This window comes from Pyrenophora tritici-repentis, chromosome 2, assembly GCF_003171515.1.
Source record: "Pyrenophora tritici-repentis strain M4 chromosome 2, whole genome shotgun sequence".
NCBI classification, from domain to species: domain Eukaryota; kingdom Fungi; phylum Ascomycota; class Dothideomycetes; order Pleosporales; family Pleosporaceae; genus Pyrenophora; species Pyrenophora tritici-repentis.
The window spans coordinates 1274097-1296726 of NC_089391.1; the positions used below are offsets into that span (position 1 = coordinate 1274097).

The 22630-nt window shown below is 51.9% G+C and overlaps 8 protein-coding genes across 8 annotated transcripts; 3 read left to right on the forward strand and 5 right to left on the reverse strand.

The window, feature by feature from the left end:
* Nucleotides 1–326: 326 nt before the first annotated feature.
* PtrM4_059510 (MRC1 multi-domain protein) lies at nt 327–4059 on the reverse strand (the record flags this gene model as incomplete). The annotated part of the gene is made up of 3 exons (XM_066105451.1): nt 327–329; nt 377–1148; nt 1205–4059. 3 exons carry the CDS (start codon nt 4057–4059, stop codon nt 327–329), a joined length of 3630 nt encoding a protein of 1209 aa, XP_065964078.1.
* Nucleotides 4060–6635: 2576 nt separating this feature from the next.
* PtrM4_059520 (DUF1421 multi-domain protein) lies at nt 6636–8598 on the forward strand (the record flags this gene model as incomplete). Its single annotated transcript, XM_001932730.2, has 2 exons — nt 6636–7331; nt 7381–8598. 2 exons carry the CDS (start codon nt 6636–6638, stop codon nt 8596–8598), a joined length of 1914 nt encoding a protein of 637 aa, XP_001932765.2.
* A 2234-nt stretch (nt 8599–10832) lies between these two features.
* PtrM4_059530 (TolA, Membrane protein involved in colicin uptake) lies at nt 10833–12071 on the reverse strand (the record flags this gene model as incomplete). The annotated part of the gene is made up of 2 exons (XM_066105452.1): nt 10833–11861; nt 11889–12071. The coding sequence occupies 2 exons, from the start codon at nt 12069–12071 to the stop codon at nt 10833–10835; spliced, it is 1212 nt and encodes a 403-aa protein (XP_065964079.1).
* Nucleotides 12072–15865: 3794 nt separating this feature from the next.
* PtrM4_059540 (uncharacterized protein) lies at nt 15866–17089 on the forward strand (the record flags this gene model as incomplete). The annotated part of the gene is made up of 4 exons (XM_001932733.1): nt 15866–16042; nt 16090–16218; nt 16272–16627; nt 16678–17089. 4 exons carry the CDS (start codon nt 15866–15868, stop codon nt 17087–17089), a joined length of 1074 nt encoding a protein of 357 aa, XP_001932768.1.
* A 1500-nt stretch (nt 17090–18589) lies between these two features.
* PtrM4_059550 (uncharacterized protein) lies at nt 18590–19678 on the forward strand (the record flags this gene model as incomplete). Its single annotated transcript, XM_001932735.1, has 1 exon — nt 18590–19678. One exon carries the CDS (start codon nt 18590–18592, stop codon nt 19676–19678), a length of 1089 nt encoding a protein of 362 aa, XP_001932770.1.
* Nucleotides 19679–19799: 121 nt separating this feature from the next.
* Nucleotides 19800–20063, reverse strand: PtrM4_059560 (Atrophin-1 multi-domain protein; the record flags this gene model as incomplete). Its single annotated transcript, XM_001932736.1, has 1 exon — nt 19800–20063. The coding sequence occupies one exon, from the start codon at nt 20061–20063 to the stop codon at nt 19800–19802; it is 264 nt and encodes an 87-aa protein (XP_001932771.1).
* Nucleotides 20064–20873: 810 nt separating this feature from the next.
* PtrM4_059570 (uncharacterized protein) lies at nt 20874–21056 on the reverse strand (the record flags this gene model as incomplete). Its single annotated transcript, XM_001932737.2, has 1 exon — nt 20874–21056. The coding sequence occupies one exon, from the start codon at nt 21054–21056 to the stop codon at nt 20874–20876; it is 183 nt and encodes a 60-aa protein (XP_001932772.2).
* Nucleotides 21057–21106: 50 nt separating this feature from the next.
* Nucleotides 21107–21302, reverse strand: PtrM4_059580 (uncharacterized protein; the record flags this gene model as incomplete). Its single annotated transcript, XM_066105453.1, has 2 exons — nt 21107–21169; nt 21219–21302. The coding sequence occupies 2 exons, from the start codon at nt 21300–21302 to the stop codon at nt 21107–21109; spliced, it is 147 nt and encodes a 48-aa protein (XP_065964080.1).
* Between the last annotated feature and the right edge of the window lie 1328 nt (nt 21303–22630).

Sequence of the window (22630 nt, forward strand, 5' to 3'; positions counted from 1 at the left end):
GCCTATCCTCCATGCCACGCGAGTACCCCTCATAAAACATCGTTTCGTCCCACATTAACTACAAAGCCCTAGAAAGCGTAGTCACACACCCTCCTATCTATTCAAACGCGCCCCCAAGATCACTAAGCACACTCCTCACCCCCTTCTTCCTCCCACCCTCCACCTTCTTCCGCAACGCCTCCTTCCTCTTCCCCTCCTTCTTCTCCAGCAACGCCCTTCGCTCCGCCTCCCTAGCCTGCGCGTGGATATTGCTACGACCCGTGCCGCCACGTCTGACACTGCTTTCCTTGTTCGCACTGTTACTGCTATTACTCGACGCAGACCGCTCACTACTGATAGACAAATTACTAGTCGCCTGTCGAATGAGTGAGGGAACGCGGAAACCGGGTGTGCCAGCGGAGCTGCGTGAAGGTGCGTGGAAAGCTAGTGCTGTGCTATTTGCGGAGACGGACTCCTCAACTGTGGACTGTCGGCTTAGGGATAGACGGTCGATGATGGGTTTGCGCGCTGTTGTACGTGATGTCTGCAAGTCATCGTCGTTGTCATCGTCTTCCGCGTCAGAAAGTTGCGAGTCTGGGATTACGATACGTGGGTCTTCGATGAGCTCGGAAATCGAGTGCTTGACGTCGTCGACTGTCATCGGTTTGCGAGCTAAAGTGTCTAATGCGGCGGTGGGGCGCATGTGTGGAGGGGGGCGGTTCTCCTTTTGCAAGTCTGTAGACTTGCGCTTGAATGGACTGTTTGGAGCGGAAAGGTTTTGCGAATCACCGACTTGTGAGTCTGGGATGGGAATGTCGTTGCTTTGGTTTTGTGACTGTGACTGCGAGTCTGACATGTCCATGTCTGTTTCCTTTTCAGGCATGTTGAGGTAGTCGTACTCATCCTCGTCGGCAAAGTCGGCCAGTGTGTTGAAGAAAGCCTTCTTCTTCTCGTCGTCTGCAAGTGCCTTGACCTTTTGGTCTTGCAAAAGTGCATTGGTTTGCTTCTGGAAATCCGCACGCTTCTTGCGCTGGCGCAACTCGGCTTCGTCTTCAGAATCGGACATGTCGAAGCCATCATAGCCGCCATTTCTGCGCAGACCACCCTTACTTTTCATCTTCTTGTAAAGCTCAGCGAGTTGCTTCTCGTCGTCCTTTTTCGTTTTGTCGCTGTCATGTATTAGTAACTAAATTAAACCCGCAATAGAGACTGGATATCAACTTACGCATAGAAGGCGGCAATCTGGCGCTCATCAACCTTGACATCGTCGTGGTCAATCATTTCCTTCAGCTCTTCATCTTCCTCACTCTCTTCATCATCACTAGCTCCTCCAAGACCAGCATACTCATCTTCAGACTCCTCAGCCTGCTCCATGACAGCCTCTCTAGCCATGCTTTTCTTCTTGTTGAATTCTTCCACAACCTTCGCCTTCTTGACTGCCTGTTGCATCTTCATGAAAGCATGTTTGCTAGGCTTGGGAGGGCGCTGAATGTCGTCTTCACTCTCATCCTCTTCGGTAGCAATGAGATCTTCTTCAACATCAGAAAGCTCAACAGCCTCCTCACGTCGCCCGCGTTGAAGCCTGCCCTTTTTCTGCTTGATGGGTGATTCGGCAATAGGCATCATAACAGTGTCAATTGTCGACGGTGGCGGAGCAAGACCAACAGGAGAACGAGAGAAGGAAAAGCCTGCATCTTGAGTCGGTTCAAAGTCCTCAACTTGTGTGCTGGGGAGGGCAGGTGGGCTCTTGGCTAGCTGGTCAATGCCCAGGCTGAACTGAGATTCGACAACCGCATGCGAAGGCTTCTGTGGTGACATCAAGGACTGGCTGTTGGGAACCAAAAAGTCTGAAGCTTGGCTGAAGTTCGGGCCAGGCTGAGTTTCTGGTAGATTTCGCAAAAAGGCCAGAGAATCTTGCTCAGTGTCAACGGCGCCTACAGGTTGCGAACCAGCCTCGAGTTCGGCCATTGTGCCTGCAAACATTTGGGTCAGGCCTAGCCCGGCGTCGGTTTTCCCGAAGCCAAAGGCAGCCATCGCATCCGTTGGCGTAGCTGGTTGAGTGGGTGTAGCCTGCTTTGGTGCCTCTGCATCGCTCTCATCATCATCGTCGATGACTCGTTTGCGAGCTCGGTTAACAGTCTGCCTTCGGACAGGTATATCGATCTGATCGTCCTCCATGTCGACGTCCTCGTCAGCATGGTCTTCATCAGCCATGCCATCGATGAGGTCATTGGCCTCATCTACCTCGGTTGCTTCACCATCGTCGGCATCTGCGAGGTCTTCGTCCTCGGAACCTGAAAGCTCAACTTCAGCATCTTCTTGGTTCTCGTCCTCCCCTTGGGCTGCATCTTCATCCCCACTGGCGACATAGTCGCCATCTTCCTCATCACTAGAGGGGAGGTCATCTATGGTTTCGCCGTTCTTCTTGGCTTCTTTCCTCTCCATCTTGGCAAGCTCAAGGTCTTCCTGTCTCTGCTTCTCGAGCAGCGCCACCATGTCGTCGATCTCAACCTGGCGCTTCTCCCTCTCCTCATCGGTTTCAGGTTTGAGGCCTCGCTTGACAAGGTCGGCGATCCTCTCTTCTCGCGCTCTTGCAGTTTGCTGACGAGCTTTGAGCGCCAATGACAACTCCATTTCAGCACGAGTGACCGACTTTTGCCCCTTCTTGCTTCTTTGTGGAGACTTTGAGATTTGAGCAAGGGCACGGAGTGTTACATGGGTCCCAACATTATCCTGCTTCTTTGTAGGCAGGCGGTCAAAGACAGGAAACCTGCTCTTCGGCTGTTCTACCCGTGGCTCATCGTCCGAATCAGAGAGTTCTACCATGGCATCTTCAGAAGTATTTTTCATGTCCACCCTGGCATTCTGTACCATGACCGGCTCTGTTTGTTTCATCCAAGGATGCGCGGGCAAATGTTGGAACTCGGGAGCTCTTCCTTTGCCCTTGTCAACTTTAGCATGATCTTGGTTGTCGGGTGGTGCAATGAGTGTTTGTTGATCCACAGATGCCGTCATTGTTTGTAGGGCGGCTTCTTCTCTGGGTGGGCTTGCTGGAGGAGTGTCGCGGATCTGATTTGCCTCTGCATCAGATGAAGCGAGCGCCGAACTCGGCTCTGGTGTCGGGAGTGCTATTGGTTCGGCGTTGGGCGCATTATAATTGAACTTTTTGAACAAATCCTGTGTCGTGAAACGTTTCTTAGTCTTGGCTTGGTGGGTAAGCTGCATGTTTCGGCTTATGCGCTGCTGATCGCGAGCCATTGCCTCCATAGCTTTCTTGCCTGCTCTTCGAGTTGGCTTAGCATGTTGGGTAAGCCGCCGGCTATTCTCGCCATCAGAGTGACTGTCTTCATCCTCTTGACGCCGCGCAGTCTTCTTCGGCTTTACTTGCCCCGCTTCTTCCTCCCGTTGTTTCGCCAGCCTTTCCTCTCGAATGCGTCGTACTCGCTCTTGAAGGTCGGCATCGTGTGTGGACCGCGATGATTCATCTGATTCGGAGCCTGCATCCGCTGATCGTCGAGGCTGCTTCTTCGCTGGTGAGGGGCCAGGAGTGACGAACAGACCTGGCGATGATCGCCGTGACCGCATGCCAGGCGATGGGGAAGCACGGGGGCTAACAGTATTTGTTCTTTCAGCGATGGGTTTGCGCACATTTGCACGCACGGGCATCTCATCCTCATCCTCACTACTTTCAATGGTAGCTACGATTGGTGTTTCTGGTGGTGCTTCTTGTGGTGCCAGCTGGACCGACGCTGAAGTTTTGCTGGCAGCAAGTCGCTTTTTCATGAGTTCATATGCATCCTCTCCATCGCTCTCGTCTTCGTTTGTCTCATTATCGTCGATTTGTAACCTTGACATTGTAAGGGGCTTCGCGCTGGCCTTCTCGGCAGGCTTGGTGATGGGCGCTTCATCTTCAGATGTTGAGCTCCCATTGTCGGATTCGGCCTCACTTTCTGAAGAATCCGAGGTCCGTTTCCGCAGAGCTGCTAGGAGCTTGGGACGAGGTTTGGTGGACGCGTCCGTTCCGCGTGCTGGAGAGGTCCGCATTGATGTAGTTGTTGGTGAACCGTTTGTTGAGGACATCTTATGGCACCTTGTATTAAGTATAGTTATTGGGTGCGTAATTGGGGGGTAGGTGGATGTTCGGATTCGGGATGTAGTCGTGTCCCTCACGCAGTAGTGTTGTCTAGGAAACTCTAGACCCGAATCGAGAGATAAAGTGACTTCTCACAAGTATCTTAGGGTGCCACAATGAATAATTAGCAATTCGGAGTAATCGATATGTTCAATTGCAAAGCTCGTGGTGGGGGTCGGTCGTTGTGGAGGACGCTTGGACTACGCGTGATTTTGGAAGTCGCGACCGCGACCGCGACGCGACCGACATGCGCCTACCACATGTGGCTCGTAAGTGGCGCTAAACCCCTTCCACTCAGCGTGACAACCTCCACACCCGACCTCCAAAACCAAAAAATACTGCAGTCACATCACACAAAACATGTTGCACGTAGTACCTCGGAGACAGAAAGTGCTATTTTAGTTTGCAACACGGCGTTTCCTTTCTCGTTCTTTTTGAAAGTAGATGTCAAGTTGCGGAGATGTCTCCGACGACATGCTTACTTTACTTCCAACGTTTGTCTGGTACTTACCCCAACCCTCGTCTTTCTCTCCTCTCGATCTGATCTGGTTGTAACCATATATAGCACAGGCCTGATTGAGCAGGTGGTTGGTTTCCGAAGCCTGGCCGTCGCAACCCTGGGCCCACGTCCCTATATGCCGACACATGTGTGTTTATCCATTTACCCTAAATTTCAATCGTTGATGCATCCCTATTGCTCGCGTCTGGGGGTTACGAAACGAACGACGGTGCGGGCAAGTGATTGGCTGCGTGGACTACACATGTCCGTCTTACGAAGGCTCAGCCCTATGTCCCTTTTCTTATTTGTTACCGGGCAGTGCGTGCACCCGCTTCAAGAGGTGGTCCGCGACGGCGCTACCCAAAGCATCAGCAGCATGAACGCATGCTTCCATGTAATTTCTTTACCCACTCGGCTGACTGTTTCGTGTTTGGGGTGGAGATTCAACAGGTGACGATGGATGTGGAGGCGGGTTGTGTGTCAGTCGCTTTGGGACAGTCTGCTTAGAATAGGCCTACTCAACGCTCAACGTGTGCCAAGGCTGTGGGAAGAGTGGGGGCATATGTCGTCGGGTCTAGCATCTACAGTGGGCTCGCATAAATTCTGACACTGACCGGAGACCTGTCGCACGGCCACGGCCGCACGCCACCGCGCCGCAGAAGATCCGCTTGGTCAGCTCATCGTCTACAGACTGTCAGAGTATGGTAGGCCGACAATTACAGCGGGCGCGTTTCGACTTATGCCGTGGTTGGATATAGGCGGCAAAGCCATGATGGTTGTGCACGGAGAGGTACGGTATGGAAGTTGGGACCGGACCATTGCGTTCGGCCAAAAATAGCCCCCAGCAGTACCCCAGAAAGACGGCAGCCAGCTAGGCGGATCGGGCAAGGAAGACATCACCTTGAGGGCTCCCAACGACGGCAGCAGCGATCATTCGAGGTTATGCGGGATCTGCACAAGTCCTTGGCTTATTTCGCGCCTCCAAAATGACGACACTGATGCCATGAGTAGCGGGCAGCGGGTCTGCAGCAGAGTGGAGTGGAGCGGGCAGCGCAGTGGAGCAGTGGAGTCGCAGGCGCAAAGTCAGCCAGAGCCCCAGCAAGCATCAAGTCGGTCGTCTTCAGTACCGTACAGTAACTACCGGACCGGACGGGCTTCGCCGATTCGGCATTCCGCATCGCATCGTGAGGGTGAGAAAGAGTTGTTGTTCTCTCGCAACGCAACACATCAGTTTCAGGCATCCTCTTCAATGCGAGGCAACTACCACGCCTGAGCATCATCCAACTCCAACTCCTTGCGTTGCACTGCCACGCGAACCACATTTTTGCAGGCTGCACTGAGACGCGGCGCGGGCCAATGACCTTCTCGTTGGCGCCTCGCTCCCATGGCCATGGCTGCGATGATGGTGGGGTGCGCGCTGGATTTCACGGTACGACAGCCTTCAGAATGGCGAGCAGATGGGCGTTTCACCTGCACCGCTAAATTACCCCTGAGCAAGCTGGTCTAGGGACGCGGCGCTGGGGTCCCTGCAGCGCCGTCGCGGCGATCTCCCATTGAAGCATCGGGCGCTTGACGCGTCCTAGGCTGGACGTCGCAACACGAGCGAGAGGCGTCACAACAAGATTGTTGCGTTCGGCTGAATGCGTCTGGCCTGCACCATGTGCATCTACATGCTACATGAGCCAGGGCCGAGCGCAGGACGGACGGCACCCGTCGAGGGCATGCGTGCCTGCATGCCAAGGCAGTCTCCTAGTGCCTTCTTGAAACCCGTGAAACAGACCACGGATCTTGCTCTTCTAAACAAGAGCCATCCGTCTCCGCCCGGGAAATTGGACGATCAATGTCTTCCTGACGGCCTAAGATCCGAGCTTATACCCATCTGTCTATCGTCAAAAGCTTCTCGAACGCTTCCATTTCGCGCGCATCCGCCTCCCTTTCATAGCGACAACAGCTCTGCCCGCCCAATACGGCCCGTGAACCCCCAATCTCCGGCATGATACTGGCTGAGGCACGCACTTGAACACCATGGAGGCCGACGAGTCTCAACTGTACCAATTTAGCACCCCTCAGCAGAGCAACAGCTTCAAACGAGCCCGCCGCAGTCTCCAGAGCACCACGCCCTTGAGCAGCGTCACTGAGAGCGTCACCTCGTCGCCCAGGCACTCTGGCCAGAACCAATTCGCGCCTCAGCTCTTCGATCACATCAATGCGCTCAAGCATCTCGATGACCAGCAGATCCTCTCACTCCTATCCGCCGCCCGCAGCAATGGAGGTCAGTCGAACTTCGCCTCTGACGGCCAGGCCATGTTTGCTCACGCATTCCCAGATGGCATGCGTCGTTCTGCCGCAGACAGGTCGTCCATGTCGACCGTCGGGAGCCGCGCGTCCTCTTACTTGAGCGTGCCGTCGAGTAGAGTACCCAGCATGCTCTCCGACCCGCGCTCCTCTATCGCATCCACAGACTCTTCCTTTACCCACTACAGCGCCGCTTCGTCGCGTCTCTCCACTGCTTCTTCCCGCCTCTCCACTCTCTCCACCGCATCGACGCCCGCGCCCAAGAACTTTGCCTGCACCTTTTGCGACAAAGCCCTCAAGTCAAAACCCTACTGGAAGTCGCACGAGGAGGAGTTCCACGAGCAACGGCTCACATGGCGATGCCCCGATTGCGAACAAATCTTCCATGCGGGGAAGCGTTTCCGTGAGCACCACACAAAGCTACACGTACGTATTACATGACATCTCCCCTTTTTGCTGCGCTAACACACACTAGGGCTGCGAACACTGCAAACAACCAAGGGAAAGTGGCCAACCCACTAGCAGGAAAGCGTCGCCATGTGTCAAGAAATACGAGATTGTCATGCACGACAAAGACGCTTGGGGTTGTGGCTTCTGTGCTTGTCTACTGACCACATGGGAAGAGAGATGCGAGCACATCGCCCTCCACTTTGAAGAAAAGGGCGCATCCAAGTGGAACTTTACCAACGTCGTCCTCGGTCTTCTCAAACAGCCAGAGGTCTCGAGCGCGTGGAACCAGATGATGACAGATCGCCACGGCGACGAATCAAACTGGCCGTCGTTAGCATGGGAGTCTAAAAAGTGCAACCGTCTACGGTACAAGCTCGAGACAAAGTGGGATACGCGCGTGTTCGACATTGAGAAGTTGGTGCAGGACACCTACGACTTGGCCGAAATCGAAGTCAAAGACGTCGTCGAGCCGACCACTGAGTCCACACCTGACGTTTCAGAGCCGGCGGATAACAGCCAAGGCGAGATGGTCGAATTCAAACTGGAGCAGAACGACTTTGTAAACGACAACAGGCTCCAGAGCTCACATGGGCTATCTCAAGAGCACATGATGATGGATATTGATCCGGTGGATCCACCGCAGCAGATGCATCATCAAGACATGCAGCAGTCACAATGGCCTGTCAGCAGCAACATATCTCACCAGAGCATGAGTGCAGCAACGGGCATGAGTGGATTTGGTGCTTTCGACCCCAGCATGACCTCGATGCCGACAGATTTCTCACAACCAATGGCACAGAGCTTCCAACCACAAACACAGGGTTGGCCGAACGCAAGCTTCGCATCGACGCCCGACCTGCTTAGCTATCAACAACCCGCACAATACATGGACTACCAGCAACCTAAAGAGATAGTTTCCGTTCCGACGTCGCAGTTCGCCAACTTTGGGCATTATCCACGGCAAAGTCTCCCACCCAACTTCCTCCAGCAACAGCAGCAACAGCAGGCGCCCAGCACGCCGCCGTCGCGTCGTTATATTCCCAAGCTGATTAATATTTCCAACAATTCAAGTCATCGCGGCATCCAGATGGAGCAGCCACCACCCCCTCCGCCCAAGGATGAGCACCAGAACCGCTTCTCGCGACTCATCATGAGGCGTCGTCCCAGCAACATCTCACAACACACCATGGTCGCGCACCGTGACATGGGCGGCACTTGGAGCGACGAGTTGAACTGGGGCTAAACAGCCCGCATTGTTCCACGGCATCTTCATCGCATTATTTCGATGCAATCGGCTGGCCCGGCAACACGTGCACCACACTCTTTTTCAGAATACCAAAATAAATAAAGCACCACAAATAGGTGACTCCGAACCTCGCTCCGCTCACCCACAACCGACGCAGCGAGCTACACGCCACCTCTACGGAGCCCCCATATCACTCAATCACATTCATACACACCCTTACATCTCATTTTACGTACACATTGGATTTTTCCAGCGGGACCAGGGATGGGGATGAGAGGTTATACCCATATATGCCAGCGTTTTGACTTTTTGTTGTTATGGATATCTACCCATTTCGCTTCTCCTTTTTTGTTCTTCCCCATCTTCTCGACAAACCCCCCCCCGTACGTAGTGTCTTAAACTGTGTTTCCCTTGACTACAACAAGATATCCTAATACTCCACCGTGTGTTTTTTCTCTCTCCTCTATACAAATTCTGCAACACATCCACTCAACTTGAATGTGAACTTGACAGCAACCCAATGGCGGAACTCTCGGCGTCTTGGTCGGGGAGATCCTAGAGGCTTGTATGTAATCATCATAGCGGGAATGGCATATAGCCTTGGGATTAATACGTGATGACATTAAACAAGGTTACCTAGGGGATACCACCACCGGGCCAAGCTCCTACATTCAGGAAACCTTCCTGGAACAAAGTTTCCCTACTTTTCCCCATATCACGCGTCATGCTATCACCATCGTATCATTCTAACCGCGCGTTATTCGCCACTCATCACTAACGTAATTCCCCTTGGCTACCAATGTGCGTTGTCCGCTTTCTTCCTGCCATGGTCCTTGTTCAGACAACTTACTTGACATGCTGGGGTTAGCAGGTCGCGGATATCAGTCTACGGCTTTGATCCCGATAACCACGGTGTTACGAGTCCGGTCAAGTGGAGTGAGGTGCCACTAGTTGGATGCGCGGTGGATCCTCCGTGGCGTAACGGAGCCGCACTAGCGCAACCCAGTAGTAGAGCAAAAAAGTAAAAAGGGCCGACCGAACGGCAAAAGGAAAGTGTTAGTGCGTGGAAGGTAGGAACGGGGTAGACCATGTTACATGCGGATGTGGTAAGACGGAAATGGGGGTTTTGCGAAGTTTTCATTCGAGGAAGTACATACTGTTCAGACACTGTGGGAACGAGGATGCCTGGCTATTGATACAAACTTTTGAGTAAGAGGAGAGACCGGCTACGAGGACGTGTGGACACTATAGCACCTAGATGTACCAGACCCCAGGCTCAAACAAGCAGCCTTGTCGTCTCCAAACTTCCTTCTTCCCCGCACCATGACTCTCCCATCGTCGATTGTAGATCCCCCAGGACAGTGAATCCTCACGATCCCACACAAGAAAAAAGACGTGTCTGAAATCCCATACCTCCTCACCGATTCTCGAAAAGCAAGTAAGGAACAAAAAAAGAAACCCCAAGAAGAAGACTAAACAAACACCACATTCTACTAACCTACAGCTCAAACAAAAAAAAACCCCCATCCGGGGGAACAAACGTTCCCATCAAGCAAACCACCCACCCACCTAAGCTGACCCTGTCACAACCAGGGTTGCTGCGTCAATAATGGCACTCTCCGTCAATTGTCGTCATTTACGATGAATGACGAAGGGACAGCAACACTGAGATTCACAACCCCATGCGCCATACAAGCCCTCTCAATAACCGCATTTAACTCCCTAACCTCGCTAACCTCATGTCCCACCAAGTCCGCAAACCCCTCGTCTCAGCCGGCGTAGAACGCGTCAGCATAACCAACGCCCTCAGATACTCCTCAAACTGCTTCCGATACTTCCCCATCACATCCTCTGCCTTTGCCGGTTCCTCGTCTTCAAACTCATCCTCAACACCCACCTGCACGATGTCGAGTTCAAACAAAGCCCTCGCGCCCTGCAGACAATTCACCGTCTGGGTGAAGTTCAGAATCTGGCGCTGAGAACACACAAGCTCGTAGTCGCGCCAGTTCCCCTTTTCAAACACGAGGGGTGAGGCTTGAGGCGAAAACAGTGGCGACGTTCTTGACCGCCGGGTGTAGGTGCTGGTAAGGTGAGTCTTGCGTGGTTGTGATCTCGGCACTGAAACTGAGGAGGTCGATGAGCTTGGTGGCGTGGGGGGCGAGGTGGAGAGGGTGCGCGCCGAAGGTTTTTAGGACCGTGGTTAGTTGGGTGTGGGTGGAGGGAGGGGGATTTTAGACCCGAGAGGGAGGCAAGGAGACGGCCTTTTTCGAGGGGGGGATAGTTTGATGATGGCGGTGGTGGCGAGGATGAGGGAGGTCAGGTGGGCGACTTTTTGCTTGGTTTGGGAGCGGGGGGGAGAGGGTGGTTGGCGATTTCGAGGGAGCATCGGGGTTTTTCTCGCTATGAGCGGCTTTCTCCTTGGCATCTTGTGCCTTCTGCTGCTCGGGAAGCTTGTCCGCCATCTTCTCGGCTTCTGCCTTCGCAGCTTGCACCTCCTCTTCGCGTACCTTGACGGCACCCTCCCGGCTGGAGACAGCAGCCTCGCGCTCGGCAAACTCCTTTGCCCGAGCGTCTGCTGCCTCCGTCTGCCGGGAGCGGCTACCTTCTTCAAGGGCAGTGAGATGCTGAAGGATGTTCTCGTTCATCTGCCTCTGCTCGATCTGAGCCTGAGTCCTCGCTGCCTTCTCCTCCATGATCATGCTCATGAGTGACTTGATGCCATTGATGGGGGAAGGAGTGGCCTTTTGGCGAGTTGTAGACAGCTCCGGAGAAGGTGTGTCAGGCACCTCATGCGCTTCGGCACCCGCAAGCCTCATGATGCTTGCGAAGCTGGTGTGCGCAGGCGGCGATGGGGTCCACGACTTTGGAGTAGACCCTCCACTACCGACAGGCCCGGAGACCATCGATAGTGGAGAGGACGTCGTGGGAGCAGAGGAAGTCGATCCTGGCGACGACGTGGTGGATGATTCGTGCCTCGACGAGGACTTTGGAGGTGTTGGAGACGACAGTATTGGAACTGGGGGTTCGTCGGTGGTGGTCTTGATGGGAGTTGACGACTCCGACGCCTCAAGAGGAGCCTGCTCTGGAACGGACGGCCTCTCATGGGGAGCCTGGGTGGATGGTGCCTGGGCGGAAGAGGGCGACATCGGTTCGGCTGGATATGACGTGAACCGGCGAAGGCCTTCATTCCAGTAGCGAATGTCATCCGGAAGCTTCTTGACAGACTCGTTGAAAAACTCGATGCACACCTGGACCTCTTCCTAGTAGCGGTCAAGAGATCCGTGCACTTTGTACCTTCCGTAGAAGAGGCATTCAATCTCGCCGATGTACTTGGTAAGGGTCCCGCGCGACAAGTTCAAGGTGGGCTCATCCGACGGCTCCTTGGGGAACTTGTGGAAGACAGCGATGATGGCTGCCTTGATCTTGGCGACGTACGGACGGCGGTCCTGGTTCTCGAGCTTGAAAACCATGAGGACGGTTGGAGCGGTCGAAAAAAAGAGTTTAAGAGGGGAGTTGATGCAGGTGGAGAATATGAAGTGCGAGTGCTCAAGTGTTGCAATCAGGGTATACAGAGCGTATGTTCGGAAACTGGAATAGTTCAAAGATACGATCCAGCGCTGGTATGGAAGTTGACGGAATTGTAAGAAAAGAAAGCTTGTCTATGGTGGAATAGAAGTAATCAGAGCTACCAATCGCTGCTATTGTGACGACGACGGTGTCACAAAATAATCCACACGTGACGAATTTGGTCCCTTTGTGGCAAGAACCGCACTCACTGCGCCATTGTGACCTATTGTTCCGCGCTCTTTGACACTTGAACCAGCAACAGACTTCTATTGTGCGCATAGTCCCGTACGCGGTGAGCCTGAGTTCTGCGCGCTTATGCCGGATGGGGTTGTCTGTCTGCGCTCCTTCACCGACACTACACAATAGGCTGGGAAATCATGATGCCGCTCTGCGCGCATTAGGCTTTTCATCTCTTGTCGCATCTACTAATTCAGATTATCATGCTCTTTCTATGGAAAGTCAGAGTCAAGTGGTGCGCGATGCTGGTGCTATTGTTAGATGCGCGATACGATGACTTGACAACTAGGGACACGCATTCACCTGGACGGACTGAGATTGACGAGATTAAAAGTCACCTGACGCACATAAAGACTCCACAGCTAAGTGTCTGTGATTGAATAGTAATGTTTGCTCTAGTTGCTGATACTTGGTTCTTCAAGGTGAATGCTACCAGTGGGCCAATCGCAAGCTCTGAAAATGGAATAAAAGAGAAAATGACATGGCCCGAATAGAAATGGATTAAAAATGCTTCATCGCTTACCAGGTAGGCTATTATCGCAGGCGATATAGGGTAGTGGAAGACGCATGCGAAGGACTGACGTGCAAATCGCGCGGGCACTACCGGAAGCTCCACAATTTCCCCAGATCCATACGTCGAGCATGTCACGACAACGTGCAGAGAGATTGAGGGGGGAAAAGTCGCCTCCGCAATTTCCAAACAACATCCTCCTAGGATCGCTACTCTCTTGTCGCAGCTGGCCTACTCCCGTCAGCCTCGGTGCGACGCAGGGCTTTCACAATGACGGACTGCACAATGAGCTTCGAAGTGGGCACGACAAAGGGCTAAACGGCAGGTTCTCGACAGTCGTAGAAACAATGAACACACGTCTAGATGGTCTGTTCCGCAGCCCCTTCCCTCACAGTGCTAGTAGCAGAAGCGGAATTCTTACTGGAGTCCAACACTACGGCGCGACCATCCCAGGACGGCAGAAGTTTCATATTCTCGACTGTGACATGAACACTATTTGAGGGAAACAGAGTTTACCGGCTGTCTTACGTTAGTGAAGGGGCCTCGGTGTCTCCGTCTCTTGCTCCCACTTCCCCCAGTGACTACGCCCAACATCAGCACGTCGCCATAGATGGAAAACCTAAGACGCATCTAGACACCAGAGCCCCTGAGGAGACCATCGTACGATGCATTCATCGGTCTCAAAGCCCGGGGATTCGGAATATGCTTGCTTGGATGCGTGATCTGCAAACGTACGGGCCACAAAACATTGTCATGATGTATGGCGATGTTGCAATAGCGTGCACCCAGCTCACGTGCTACTATAAGGGTTGCTATGGTCAAGGTATGCTGTACTGACCAGTGGGAAGCCTTGATGCTAATGCTAAAGTCAAGGATATAGGAGATGAAACGAGAGCGTCTGCGTAATGGTACGCGTGTTGACGGGAAAAACTCCCAAATCCCCGTCCTCGGTTCCCCCTGTTTTCTTCTGTTGATATCCCGAAGTGCACTGGGTAGATACTTGCAGGCAAAAGTGTTGTGGTTGCCAGGCCGAGGTTGATAAAAGTAACACCGAGGAAAATGAGGGTACAGGATTTAGGATGCCGCAGAGAACGGGCCGAGAGCATGACGGGCCGATGATTAAGAGATCGTCGCTGCGGTATGTACGGTGACGTAGCTGAAGAGCAATTTGTAATTTATAGCTGATGTTCTATTTGAAGAGGTCCAGGTTGACAATACTATGGTCGCGTAGCGCGACAACAACTGACATGACGGACCGATACACTAGAGGGCTGTCAGTTCAGTAGTGAAGTTATTCCAGGGTTTAGGTACAGTTCAGAGACTGGAAAGCTACCGGTTTCCAAGACACAGGTTCGCCAAAATAGTACGAAAGAGGAGGTGGCAAATCGTATGGGCAAGACATGCCGCCTACAGGACCCAGCTAGTGTGCCTGTTTGTGGCAAGGGCAACGGCTAGTAAGGTGGGCGGGATAGAAAGCTGCGCAAAATGGCCTGATCTTGGAAAATAGATGTCGTCGGCCAGCTAGTCTGTTTCAAACCCGCTAGAATCTTCCTCGCAGATTTTGTAATATCAACGGCGCCGATATAAGTCCATTTCGCCCGCGCCGTTCTGCTTTGGGATCAAGATCTAGAGGGTAAGACGGACATTGAACTGAATGTAGAATGTCTAGATATCACGATGGAGAACGGAGTGCGAGGAGACCGAAAGTCAGTAGAACAACGGAGCTAAAATGTGGAGAAAGATACTCTTTCTCCAGCATCGGCTCCTGATACACGATACGGGTGTACTCATCTCCACATGGCATGGACACCCAGGAATAGTAACAATCAGCCCAAAGGCAGAGGTGTCGGACCTCGATGTTCAGCCAGGCTTTGGCCATGTTGTCGTTGGGATTGCCCTTTGTATGCCTTTCGGTACAATGCCGGAGATTTGTGTTCCGGCGAGTGGCAGGGGTGACTGCAGGGCTGGTTTTGCAACGGGTATGCCACGTGTGTAGGAAGCGGCTCGGTGGGGCTACAACGCATAACGACAATAGACGAAGCAAGTCTCCTGGCGTCTTTAACGTGTTGCAAGAAGAAAAGAGAGAGAAGAAACGCTCAGGACCGAAATTCAGCGTTGGCTGGGGTAAAGATGCACCATTCCGGTTATGGTGCGTGCCCGTGGTCTAGGCGTCCCACCCGGCCGGCGGCCCATGCCGTGGCTTGTTTCAGTTCCCAGTGTTGAGCCTGGGGCAGCGTGATCGATAGGAGAGCGGCACCAACACGGCCGTGTCGAGAGCTTCAGCTTCAAGCCCACAGTATGGCCGTAACTTTATCATATGTGACTTTATTGGTAGTGGTGACGCATCACATTGCTTCTGACGATCGCGCCGACCTCAATGGAACCCTCATCCTACGATATAGCGAACCTGCTTCTAGCGCCCACTGTAGCGTTCTTTTACTTCACCAATAGCGCAATTTATCCGGGTGATACTCCGGAAGAGCGCAAGCCCCCATGAACGGAGACGTGTTGGTGTGCAGCTTATGGTGCCGCTATTGGGCCACTGCAAGATGATGGCCAGGATGAATGCAGGTCAGCCGTGTTCCGCGCCCGCACACGTCCATAGCAACAAATCAGCAACACACAGCATGACTCCCCGCTATGCCTGCTAACTGGAGTTTGATTCCCGAAAAACCACCAGCACATGTCGCATGGAACGCACAGGCGCAATACCCTGGTTGACACGAGATAGGCGTTGGACCCAGCGCACGCAACGGGAATGGTGCATTACACTGCCATGCTGGGACCGGGCAACTGGGAGGATCCTCGTAGGCTTAACATATCTACGTCGAGGCGCACCGGTCGGGGTTTTTGACCCTGGTTCCAATTACGCCCTTTTCTCGACGACTACGAGTACGACCGCTATGCTGTGAAGTTACGGATTGATTTGACACCACCACGGCGGGGAAGATGAACATCGACAACAAGAATCGCTTTGACATTGTCAACGGCAAGCAGCTCGCGCTGCTGATCGCCCCTCTTATATGCTTTCTCGCAGCAGCCGTTGCTGTAGCGGCAAGATGGTACACTAGGAGTGTTAGGAGGATCAATACTCCTGCTGAGGATGCCTTGATGCTGGCTGGTCTAGTACGAGGACCTTACGAAGTGGCATCGTGCTATGCTGACAACCATAGATCATGAGCTTTGTCGTCGTAACATTGGTCTACATCTTGGTATTCTTAGGTGGCGAAGGCTTGACTAGCGACGAAATCAGAGCGGACCCAACTAAAGACTTCCAAGTCGTTCAGCGATATTGGCTTCGGGTATGTATTCTTCTAGCGGCATTGTCACAATCCAACACTAACCGCAACTGAAGATGCAATTCGCACTCGATATATGCTGGTGTACATCAGTCGCGACCGTTCAAATGGCCTTTGCCCAGTCCTACGTCCGATTATACGAGAAGAAACCCTTCGCCCGGCTCACCTGCTATGTTTCCATGGCGCTCATCACGGTCTGGTACATATGGTCGCTGGTAGGTTGGATCAACATGTGCCATCCACCGGGGAAATGCGAGCTCCAGAGCAAAAAGTCATGTATAATTATCGGATCCTTGCACGTCTTCTTCAACAGCGTTATTCTATTCGTTCCGTTACCGGCCATACTTACAGCGCAAGATCTCACAGCGAAGAAGAAGTGGTCGGTCATGGTTTTGTTTCTGCTAGGATGCTTGTACGCCAAACCTACTCCTCGTACGTACAATTGTTACTAACATTGCTTAGCTGTACCATACTAGCCGTCCTTCGCATAGACTGCGCCATCGATGTATTCGGCAACTACGACAAAGACCCCATTGGCGCATCCTGGTGGCGCATATGCTTTTCTCCCATTGAAGTTGCTGTAGGCATCATCTGCTGCTGTGTCCCCAACGTTCGCTCGCTGCCATCGTGGCGACGTGATCGCCGAACCGCACCCAACGAGGGCACTGGCCTACGAAGACTGAAGTTCCGGACACAGAGCAACGGCTCTTCGACATCAAACCTCAACGAACCATCGCACTGGATGCCATCAGCCGCAAAACCGCAGGTCGCTGCTTTTGTCACGCTGAACGACTCGGATACCCTGGACAGAGTGGGCTCGCTGGGAGCAAACGAAATCAAAGTCACCAAGGAATACGACCTCCATCGACTGTAATTAGAGCGACACCAAATGATTGTATCTTGAAAGAGTAGCTGCATCTTCCCACGTATCATCGCGAAGCAAAATGCACGTGCACGGAATACCTCGCCATCCTGTATCCGATGTCGGCGGTATAGCTGGGACGAAAAGGGAGGGTTGACTGGGAGATGTATCATGACGCATTTGTACGACCCTGTTCGTTGGATAAAATCCGATCCGATGCCGAGGATGGGCAGTCAACACCTCTACTCATCATCATCATCATCATCATCATCATCACCACCCTCGCCGCCGCCGACGGCATTCATCGAACCCTTCCAGCACACCATGTGGCGCAGAGCGATTCCACCCATCAAACTTCTCGGTCCTCATGAATCTAGCTTCCGTGAACCGGACATATTTTTAGTGGTGACGGCGACACTTTTCGCGGAGGTTCTTTGGGTGTGGATGGAAAAGCGTTGGGTTGAGCGTGAAAAGAACAACCAGAAGAAGATCGCCGCATTCAAGGCGAAGCTAAAGGAGGTTGAAGAAGCCAAAGCGAAGAAGGAGAAGGAAAAGGAACAGAAGTGAATCATTCCGAGTGAGGGAATGCACTGATATAATGTTTACACTGCCCCGAGGACGTAAGTGAGGCGAGCCATCAACACACAGAAGAAGAATATGACGAGGAGAAATAGACTTATCTGGCTCATGCATCAAGCGATTGGAAGCGAGTCAAGCAACAACCATTACACATATTCATAATCCATAATCCATTGTATACTTCACTACCAATCAGGACATGATGATCATCCATGTCTTGATACCCCGTGATATACTTCAGTGTACTCAAACTTTGCGTACGCCCTCCTGATTACCGCACCCAGGCGTCTACATCTCCCCCACATCCCCCCCATCCCAGCGCCAATCACCCCCGTAGGCGCCTTACTCCGCACTCCCCTGGCCTCTCCGTGCCCCGCGCAAACAACGTCTTCCTGCACATCGGGCAGGAATTCTTGTCCTGCAGCCACTCCTGCAGGCACCCCATGCCAAAAACATGGCGACAGGCCTTAATCCTCACACCCGCATGCTCGGGCTCCTTGGCAGCCACGTTTTGGTCGCGGTGTGGTTCTGTCTCCTTCAAGGAGAGGATGTCGAGGGGTTCCTGTCACGGTTTGGTGATGGGACGATGCCTATCTGAGACTAGCGCTGTTTATGGTCACTCACCTACATAAACTTTCCATAGCTTGTACAATACAACCTCAGTCAATCCTCAACTTCTTCCCTATGCGTACGGTTCACCCACTCCAACAGTTATGAGCCCGGCTGCATCCTGATTGTACTCATTTCCCGATTACCGCGTCCCTCATAGCGCACGATTACTAGGCCCCTCATAGCCGCACGATTACCGCGTCCCTCATAGCGCACGATTACTAGGCCCCTCATAGCCGCACGATTACCCGCGCGTCCACCACAGCGCTCGATTACCCCGCGTCCACTATAACGCACGATTGCTACGTCTGTTCTACGCACACAATGGCTACAGGATCAGCAGTAACTCGAGTTACTGTTATCCTTAATACACCAGATGACTGGTTCAACTGGATCTTTCTCTGCAGAGACTTCGCGAAGGATCACAAGATCTGGCAATACGTCAATCCAGATACACCAAAGGAGAGTCTGCCTGACCTAGAGGCTGCCAATCCTAAGCCTCAGCTCACCGACTATAAGGCTAGAGCTTCTAAGCTCTCTGATCTATCCACTGAGGATCGTGATTCCTACCGATGGGAGGTTGAACAATGGAGACTCGACGAGATCACGCTGCAGAAACAAGAGAGAGCTCTGGTGCAGCTAAATACAGAGATCACTAGGTCTATCGCCACGCGTCATCTCTACCTAATACAGGATCTCCCTACTGTGTACGATCGACTTGTCGCTCTCAAGAAGCAATTCTGTCCTTCTACAGCCGATCGGAGTCGCGACTTGATAGCAAGATACACCAATCTGAAGACCGCTCCACGCAACCTAAAGAAACTCGATGAATGGATGGCTGACTGGATACACATCACTTCTCAATGCCAATCGATCAACCTACCAGAGACAACTAGCTACAGGCCTCAGGAGGATTTCTTGATTGCCTGCCAAGCTCACTATCCAAACTACGCTGCTACCTGCCTCGATCAGATATACGAACACGAGATAAACGGTACAAATCTACTCAGCTTGCCCGCCTACGTCGAAAAGATGACGAAGTACATCCGCCGAGCTGCCCAGACCACTGCCACTGAGTCAAGTGTGCTATCTACCTCAGCTGCTAAGCTTGGGATTGCAAACCTACCTTGTGTTTGTGGGTTGTCAAACGCTTTACCCGACTGCTGGATACTCAATCCACTTCACCCAGGTCGACCAAAAGACTGGACACCAGCACCTATTGGAGTCCGCAAGGTTGAACAAGCTCAAAAGGATCCTAAGATTTCGAAGCAAATAAAGGACGCCCTAAATGAATGGGCTTCACGTCAACAGTATAGAGACAAGATTCAGGTAGATGACGGCCAACCACCTAGTGGTGGTACATCATTCGTGGTTCATCTGCTGGATACAGGTCAGTTATCACCAACTCACTGACTTGGTGACAACTGGGGGGTGTGTCACGGTTTGGTGATGGGACGATGCCTATCTGAGACTAGCGCTGTTTATGGTCACTCACCTACATAAACTTTCCATAGCTTGTACAATACAACCTCAGTCAATCCTCAACTTCTTCCCTATGCGTACGGTTCACCCACTCCAACAGTTCCTTTGTGCCGGCGAGAACGGCATCGAGGAAGATTTTTTCGGCCTCGCTTAGCGGGGCCGAAGAGGAGGAGGAGGGGGGGGCCTCGAAGGCGAGGTCTTTGAGGCAGATGGTGCAGCTTTCTGGCTCGTTGGCATTCTCGCTGTTGTGGTGGTGTTGGAGGACGGGGGCGAGGCCGGTCTTCATGAAGTGGGCTTTGGTTCCCCAGGCAGACATGTTTGTGTGTGTGTATGTTTTGTGGTTAAAGGGGTGTTAAAGTGTGATCAGGATGTAGTAAAGAGGTTGCTTTGAATGTACCTTTGGTGTAGTGTGAAGGTAGTTTAGAGTATACTCTTTGTCGTATCGGTTGTGGTTGTGGTGGTTCTTGCTGTTGTGGAAGTCGTTCTTGGTATCTGACTGTGCAAGATGAGAATGTATGAATCAAGGAGAGAAGGGCAGGACTGAGCGTCTTTTATGAGAGGAACGCACGGATTGCGATCTCAAGTTCTACCGCGCTTTGTAAAGGCGCGCTGCTGGATTTTGATACTGTAATACATGATATCATATTACCGTATGAAGTTCTACACACCAGTGAAACCATCCAGGGCCCATCTTTTACGTATCCACCACGTACACAACGATAGGTCAGTGTGTAAGCAAAATGTGGTATACAAGTCTAGTGCGTTATAAGTGTCCACTTTATCCTTTGTAATTCTGGTCTAGTAGTAAAATATATGACTGTAGTTGTAAGAAATAGAGGGTGAGGGATTATATGATTGATTGAATGAGTGGATCTCTTGTAAGGAGAATACTTAAATACATCATTAAGCTTGCTTCTACGCTTGCTGACAATAAGTTTTGCATGAAATGAAAGGATCAAACCCATGGTAATCCCGCTCATCCCATCGTTCATCATCGCGAGACTGGATAGATTCCTGAGCCAAGTGCTACACAGCCTCATCGCCCTACCCGAAGCCCATACTAGAGAGCAGGAGGCATAGTGACTTGCTCTAAGGCTAACTACCGACAGCTTTATTAACGATAGCCTTACACAGCTGTGTTGCAATAGCCGGACCACTTGCCAATCTGGCCGCCGCGGTTTTTGGTGTTCCATTGGCCCGCGTTACCGCGCTGGCAGACTGTGTCCCACGTAGCGGGGTCGGTAGACGCACGACCGTCGAACTTGCATTGAAATCGGGCTTGTCCGTGGAAGTTCACATTGTCCCGCATGGAGCCTACTATACTTTAGCAATCATTTTTATGCAGATACATCTGCCTATTTACTTACCCCCCAGCCCATTGCAAACCGCTGTAGTCCAGTCTTGTTCAGCACCGTAAGTTGCCTGCTATATATTAGTCTCTTGTCTTTTTATTCCGGGCCTCAAAACATACATCTTTACAGATACAACCGTAAATGGCTAGGGCACCATCACCAAGCGCTAATAAAACAGCTGGCACAAGTAGAGAGAACCGCATATTAGTCTGTCTAGTGTACGTATTGGAAAGTTGGGAGTATCTTGGTAGTAATGTCTTGATCTTGGTTGATATCTTATGGAAAATAAATCAAGTCTATCACGGTGTTGCGAAGCGACTTTATAGGAAAAACAAGAGGGGCTGACCGTTATTCAGACTTTTCCGCCCAGAAAAGGGATATTGCACACGGTCCTTGCTTTAGTCCAGGACATGATTAGGTCTTCTCTTACCTCATTTGAGTCTTGGTAGTTTTTCTTGGCGCCGAGAGTTTCGTAATCATACTGGTGCTATTGTGGACTAGTCAACGTCTATAGTGTTACTTGGCTAGCGTGGCATGCTGACCGCGCCATACAAAGCGTAAGACAAAGTTCAGGTAAGTAAAGCGGCCATGTGTCATGGAACTAAAGATGGGTAGGCGACTTTTTATACCTAGGTATGATGAGGCTGTGGCCTTCGGCCCTTCGCTACCACACGACTGTATTGTCTCTTTAGGCTCCCTTACTCCTCCAGTCTACAAAACCTAACTAGATAGACTCCCATCCTTTTCTAGCGACCCTACACACCCCTTTCCCTCCCGAGGTCGTTTAATTCCGTTACCCACTACTACTACTACTACTACTACTACTACTACTACTACTACTACTACTACTACTACTACTACTACTACTACTACTACTACTACTAAGTCTATTTCCAGCCCGAACTGATCTTAAAGTGAGCATGCAGGCTATCCTATTTCCCCTAAGGGGACTGTGTTGGGATAATAAGAAACTTTGGTTGTAGTGGAGTAATACTAGGCTGCCTCGTTCGCTACTATGAAGCTCATCTGGACACATTAAACGCAATTAATGAGGTACTATACGTGTCATCAGCCTTTACACATTTCGCTTTTTTCGGTACTTGAATTGTAAGGGTCCGCCAAAATGACCCTGAAAACATCGTTTAACTGGGTCGAAAGTGGGGCTTTTTTCAAATATTCCATCCTCCACGCAACCATGAAAATCTGGAGATGTAATCGGCCATGCTGCGACACATGCATAGAGGATATTCTTCGTGAGTGATGTACTATAGGTCTTCCTGACCGGTACATGAACCCAAGTAGCTGCGGCAATCTTCCACTAACGCCCAGGTTGCCGGGTCACAAGGACTGGCCAGCACCCAAACTTTGAAAGAAGACACATGTGGCAGTAGTTGTTACCAACCCCGCGATCATGTCATATGTGTAAAATTTCTACGTCTATTTTTGGGGTTTGTGTCGTTCACCCAAGGTGGGTTGCACGACTTCGGGAGAGTGGATGGGAGATTTTGGCTGCGCTAACCGTGTTGCGCAC